We start from the raw sequence: 7,073 nt of genomic DNA on the forward strand, positions 1-7,073 counted from the left end.
GCATGGGCTGAATTCATGGCTGACGAGGGTATGGGTGAATGTTTAGTGAAATCCTCCTGAATATCTGAACCATGTACCATTTTTGCTGCAGAAGTAAGTTTTCAAGATTGAGGCCACACCTATAATTACTACTAAATCATATAATCTAAAATTTCTGAGGCAAATAATTGAATTGTTTCAGATGACTGGTTGTGGAAGGTCATACTGCTATGATGTTATGACTTCAAGTACAAATTTTTAGGGCCGGCCAGCTAGCATTGGAGTCCAAGGTTCTATAACACTCATTATGACATTTGATTCAACAGAGGTAAAATTTACCCCCAGCCGCTATATTTTTGGTCTGACCTTTTAACTGCGATTAATTTGTTGATCTGAGAACTTTGTGGAATTTAATTTCAGGCTGAACGGCGTAACAAAGACATACCGACAGGCCGGGGCTCTTACTTTTCCACTAAACTTGTTTTAAGCAAGTTCTAATTTGGTCCAGAAGTGCCTCGAAGTTGGGTGTTTGGGGTTGAATGCAAATTCCGTTACCCTCTTGTTTTGATGTTAATTTCGATTGATCTCTAAGATTGATTTGTGACGTTACTTGGTTTGCTTGAAAACGATCAAGTATTGGATCTGATAAATTATTGCTGTGGCTCTTACAAAGGAATCAGCGGGTTAAATTTGGACTAGTATGCAAATTTTGTGCTGGTTAAGCTTCGGAAAAGAATGAATTTTCTGAAATTGTTGATTAGGAGTGTTTCAACCAGAGGATATAGGGGAAGACACGGGGAACATAGCAAGTGAGACAAAAATTAACCTCCTAATACAGAGGACTATTTACATCCTGAAATCAATGCTCAAACTCAACCATTTGAAAGAACACCATAAATAAGATTTTTGTAGCCGAGCAAACAGCAAACAAAATTGGGTTAAACCTCAAATGAAAAGGAGTAACATCTGAACCTCCAATCAGGAGAAGTGTATGCCAGGCATAGTGAACTGAGAGAGCAAGTGTAAGAACTCCTCTTGCGAGTGTTTGGATGACCTCTTTTCAAAATAATTTCTCTCTTTCAACACAGCCAAAACCTTTTGCTTGAATTCAGAGGCGTCTGCATCACCATCCTCCACCTCCATTTTGTCATCCGTTCCATCATCCATGTCCATGCCCTGATCCTCCTTTCCTTAGAATCTCGCAGTCCCGAAATGTCCATCTCAGCATTAGTACTCCCCGAGGAACCATTTTCCAATTGCCGCAGCGCCTGAAGGGTCTTGTAGTTCTTTTCAAGCATGGAGAGGACATTTTTCATCCTAAAAATTGAACCAAGTGTCTTGTTCTTTCGAATGAAACAAATCCTTATGAATCCATCCCATTCCTTAGGATTCGCCTGGGGACGTGGTTTCCTAGGCTCGATTCGAACAATAGAGGAATCCACCTTGGGCGGAGGCCTGAAATTGTTCTTCCCAACTTTGAGAAGATGGGAGACTCTAGCATAGAGTTGGGTTTTAACAGAAAGACGACAGTATAAGGCTAAGCAACAAGTCTCATAGCAAATTCTCTCTGAAACATAATGATGGCACACCTGAAGAAAGGTTGATGATTCAGTAATTTGAATGTGAGGGGTGAGGATATCTGATAAGGGATATTTGCCACACATATATCAAAATAAGGAAGGTCTGTCTTAAGCACATCACCCTGGATCACCTGTGAATGCCGAGTGATTAGTTTTTCGTAAGAGATAAACAACTTGCCAAATTAACAATGATAATGATACATTTAAGCGATTAGAGAAACGGGTGCCTTGAAAGCGACGTTGAAGCTCGAGAACCATGCGAGGGTCGAGCTCAATAGCAACAACCATTTTGCCAGCTTCGAGAAGTTTCTTGGTGAGATTTCCAGTACCAGGACCAATCTCAAGAACAACGTTGGTGCTCTTGATGCCTGATTTTTGGACTACGGAGTCAACAAGTAGAGGGTTCTTGAGGATTTGTTGTCCTTTGGATTTGTGGAAGGGTATGCCTCCTTGGTAGTGATTTGAAGAAGGTGCCCCCCCGTGATGATGCCTTCTCTTTTCTTATCTTACCGCCTGCCATTGTTGCTGCTGCGGCTGCTGGTGGTATTCAATAACACTAACTCTAAAATCCTGCCATTGCTGCCGTGGCTTTCATGACCTCAAAGAACTTGATTGCACCAGATCTCTTTTTACTCATTAACAACCCTTCAAGCATAATATTATGGGTGACAATATCAGGCTTAAAACCCTCACCAAGCATCTCGTTCCAAATCCTCCCAGCCTCCATTAAATTCTTCACCCTGCACCATCCACTAAGCAATACAGTATATGTCGTCAAATTTGGCGTAAACCTACCTTCCAACTTCACAAATAGTGCCTGAGCTTCTTTCCCAAGCTTGGCCCTTCCAAGACCATCAAGCAGAGCATTAATGGTCTCAACACCCACTCTATATTTGTGAGCAAAAGAGAGGTTCTACCAAGGAAACGAAGGAAAAGGAAGATAGACACGTTGTCTGTTTTTTTTTTACACGAATATAAAATATAAATTCCAATTATAAACTCGAATAATAAAATTATAAATAAAATATTTTAATTAATTATATGTTAATAATTTTAGTTAAATAATTTAACTCAGTGTGGGGTTTAGCAATTGTTTAATAATACGATGAATCTTATATTCTAAAGTGTTTTTAACTTTGAAATGAATTAAAATAATTTATTTTTTTCTTTTTTAAAATTTATTTTTAATAATAATATATTAAAAAAATTAAAAATATTTAAAAACTTAAAAAATAATTAAAAATCAATTTCTATGACTTTACTTATAAAGTCAATCCATGCTGTTTTTCTTCTATCTTTCTTTTTTAATTAATTTTTTTTATTCATAAAATAATATAAATTACTTTGATAAAATCTCAATCTCACAATACGACAACAAAAAAAACATAAAATTTTATCTTTCATAATTCATATCTAATATCACTACCTCAACCATCATCAATAATCATTACCTTATCTTTCATAGCTAACATCGTCACTTTTAAATTTATTAAATAAATCACTTCTGAATTTATTAAATAAATGAAACAAATTTAAATATTTAGTAGCAATTAACAAACAATCTTAGCTTTTCTTTTTTATAGTATTGTTTATCGTTGCTACAAGAGATACTTTAACTACTAATTGTTTGATCAAGAAATTTATAGCATTATCACCAAAATCAATTGCCCTTAATGCATTCTTTCATCTTTTCTTCTCTAACTACTCCCACTACCCTCTACTGTATCTTTTCACTCTTCTTATAAGTAATAACTCAAAACCCATTAGATTTGCTTGACAGGGACTTGATGTTGAGGGTTTTGAATAACCTCGATACAAGCAATATGATATGATGTGTCGTCATCTCTTATAGCTAGAACCGTGTTACTTTCACTGATTTTCTTTGGACTTCCAAACCCGGGTGTTTTTTTTCTATTTGAAATGGACATAGAGAGAGAGTTAAAGAGTTTATCAAATTTATAAACTTGATTTGAGTTTACCGTGTTTACTAATTTTTAAGTTTTTATATATAAACTAATTTGTAAAATTAGATAATTTTATGAATGAACTCATGAATTTAACAACCTTGAAGATAAATTAGTTGGCTTAATAAAATTTTCAGTTCATAAATTTTTATTTTTTTTATTTGAGTATCTCTACTTTTATATTTTTTCTATTCAAGTGCATTAACTTTCAAATATTTTATAATCAAGTGGTTGGCTGAGTTCCGTCTACTTTAAGATGACATAAACGCCAAATACACATGACATGTTTTCCAGGTGTTTACGAGCCTTTTAGTTTGTTTTGGCTTCTTTTTTTTCATTTAAATATTTATAATTTCATTAAAAACCATATTTTTTTTGAAAAAATTACCCTTAATATATTAGAATTACCTATTATAGTTTAAGAAATTATCATTTATGTCTTGAACTCTGAACACGTGTTAAAATTCTCATATAAAATTAACAAAAAAAATTTATACATATAATTATCATTGGTTTTTATTTAATAACTAAAGAATTCCCGAAACTAAAAAATGATGATGATGTCATCATATTAATATTACAGCTTCTCAAAAAAAAAAAAAAAAAACTCATATTTAACCAAACACAATTCAAAACCAACACCCTACTTCCATAATTCTTATCAACACAGATGTTATAAAATCGAATCTAGCTACCCAAACCCTCAACCCATCAACCCACTCAAACTTTATCTTTTCTTCATCAACATAAATATTTTTCTGGTGCAGCCCCGAAACCAGACATGAAGATTGGGTTACAAGTATAGAGATGGGAAGTGACATGGTGTATCCAAGGCACCTTAAGGGATATAATTGCTGGATGGTATAAAAAGGGAAGTTGCATAGGATCAGAATGCCAACGATGTTGCTGCTCCCTGTAAGCTTCGCAGAGCCCAGGAACTTCATAGAGTTCCTGAAAGGTTACTTGTGTAATTCATGTTGTCAGGGCTTGTTCGTTCCCAGTTTCTGAGAAAGGAAATTAAGCATGCGCTTGTTTTCTTGTTGTCAAGGTTACGTGTCAAAATTTTAGAATGCTTCAAAATGAAATGGGATGATCTTGAAAACAGCTCTGTATTTGTTCATCATGATCCTGCCAGACTACATGTACCAATGCAATTAAAGTAATGTATTTATTACTGATGAGAGCACAAAGCTTACCTCTACATCATTAAAAAACATGAATTTTCAACCATTAAGATGTGCAGGGATAGCTATATTCATGTTCTTCATGGCTGTCCTTTCAAGACATCTATCAGAATCTTCCAGGGAAATCCTTTCAAGGGCTTTGATTCTGCAAATACCAGTAGTTCCATTGAAACCAAGGAAATTTAGGGATGCGCCGTTCACTTGCTGAATTTCAAAGTCTCCAATTTAGGAATGTATTTTTGGTAAAAATCAAAATCTCAATTCACCAAAACACCAACTTAACTTCAAAGTCCCAAACTTTCGACAAATTTTGGCAAAGTTAGGAGAAAAAAATCAAACACCATCTTAATTGTAATTACAAATACAAAAAGGGCTGGACCGTAAGGATAGATATAAACCCTAAAGTGAGAAAAAATTTAACCCAAAAAAGCTTTTTTAAGAGAGAGAGAAGGAATTGTGATAGAGTTTTCCAGAATTAAGCATGATTTTTGATTAATAATTGTTAATGTCTAAAGGAAAAGAAGAGATGGAGAGAGAGAAAAGAAAGGAGAGAAGGTAAGAAGTATAAGATTAAATAATATATTCGAGGATGATTTAGTTATTTTATTAAATTTAAAAATTTATATTGGGCTGTAAATAATAGTTTTTCAAATTAGAACGTTTAATGGAATCAAATTTCTGAGCGCACAATGTAATTTTTCCATTTTTATATTGAAAAAATTAATTAATATTTATAATATTAAATGCTATCTTGGTAATTTTCATAAGACTCTGACGACATATCATTTTCATTTTTTTTTGGTTCTCTATGAAATGCAATGCCAATGAAGCTATATAATGACCTGTAAATATGGGAGACTCTCACCGTATCCATTTTCCCTACCATTCTGTCAAGAATAAAATAAAATGATCGCAACAGCTATTTTCATAGGGATTCTAGCATCCTAAAGGATACATGTGAATTGCAATATAATAGTAACAAATATTCACCAGTCAGTCAGCTACGGGGAGAGCTGAGTTAGAACATTCAGCGACAATTTTTTGTGAAGATAATGGAGTGGAGAGGAGTGTGGCATGAGAAATGGAACTTTACTGTGAGAATAACCGAGACTACAGTCAGGAGAAGAATAAAGCATACGAGACATGGGCAGGGAGCTACCACACACCTGCTCCCCCCCACTCGTTTCCCACTTCTCCTCATCTTCCTTGTCTTTGATCCACTGCAAGTAGCTCCGTCGCAAAGCATCACTACCATTAGACTTGCCCATTGAAAATGGGTGTGATCTGATTGAATTCAAGCGGTGACTAACAAAATAAGATCTAAATTTTAGCTGACGAAGCCAGTAGTAGTGTGGTGGCTAGCTAGATTGGTGGTTGTCATTGGTGGTTGTCTTTTGAGTAAAGAAATCGCAATAAATGGCGAGGCTGTGGGTTTGTCTGTTTAGCGAAAGGATGGACCCTTTCTCCGGGCCTGATGAACTAGCGACTTTGCCTTGTAGAGGCCAGGCCATGCCAGCCTGTTAAGGAAGGCCATTTTGTAAAACTACTTTGCGAGAAAGCTCCTTTTCTTTTCCAGAATTCCACGAAACGAAACAATAGGATGACGGCCAAATTTTATTTTTTCAAATTATTTTTTATTTATTTTAGAAGAAAAAAATAAAAAACATAAAAAATAAATTTTTTGGCAAATGCAATGCTGGTCTAAAGCTTAATTTGGTACCTTCACTCTGTTACTCTTTACTTTTATTTATATTAATGTCAATTGTGATCTGGAGTTTGATTTTTTTTTAAAGTATTTTTATTTAAAAATATATTAAAATAATATTTTTTTATTTTAAAAAAATTATTTTTAATATTAACATATCAAAATAATATAAAAATACTTAAAAAAATAATTTAAAAATAATTTTTTTATTTTTTAAAATACTCTTAAAATATAAAAACAAACAAATATAAAACAACCACAAATGCTGTTATGTTCCGGTCAAATCAACCAAGTGCCACCATGAGTCATTTAAATAAAGAAATTTAACTGGGAAAATGTCATAATTTTTTTACAAGTAAAATTATGCAATAAAAATCTTAAACATCAAACTAATTATTTTTTCCCTTTTTCACATTTTGTTTTTCAAAAAAATATTCATAAACTTTAACCTTAACCTGCTTTTGTCTTTCGGATCTATGTCTCTCATAGAATGTCAGACTGTAATGAAAAGAAAATATCATTCATATGGATTTAATCAAAGTGATTAGGCATTTAAATAGCAAGAAATTATTCTATTAATCAACAACTTATTTTTTCTTTATTTTTCCATTTTTAAACATCATTGTTAACATTCATGGTTGAGAACAAAGTAGTGGTGAGA

General features: G+C 33.5%; 1 protein-coding gene and 1 pseudogene across 1 annotated transcript; both read right to left on the reverse strand.

Moving 5' to 3' along the window:
- Positions 1-707: 707 nt before the first annotated feature.
- LOC105138411 (probable dimethyladenosine transferase) lies at positions 708-2,079 on the reverse strand (annotated as a pseudogene).
- Positions 2,080-2,121: 42 nt separating this feature from the next.
- Positions 2,122-5,975, reverse strand: LOC105138419 (pentatricopeptide repeat-containing protein At3g62470, mitochondrial-like). The gene is made up of 2 exons (XM_011044483.1): positions 5,874-5,975; positions 2,122-2,472 (listed from the first exon to the last, which is right to left on the reverse strand). The coding sequence occupies exons 1-2, from the start codon at positions 5,973-5,975 to the stop codon at positions 2,122-2,124; spliced, it is 453 nt and encodes a 150-aa protein (XP_011042785.1).
- Positions 5,976-7,073: the final 1,098 nt, after the last annotated feature.

The sequence above is a fragment of the Populus euphratica genome, unplaced genomic scaffold, assembly GCF_000495115.2.
Source record: "Populus euphratica unplaced genomic scaffold, PopEup_1.0 scaffold2.1, whole genome shotgun sequence".
Classification (NCBI taxonomy): domain Eukaryota; kingdom Viridiplantae; phylum Streptophyta; class Magnoliopsida; order Malpighiales; family Salicaceae; genus Populus; species Populus euphratica.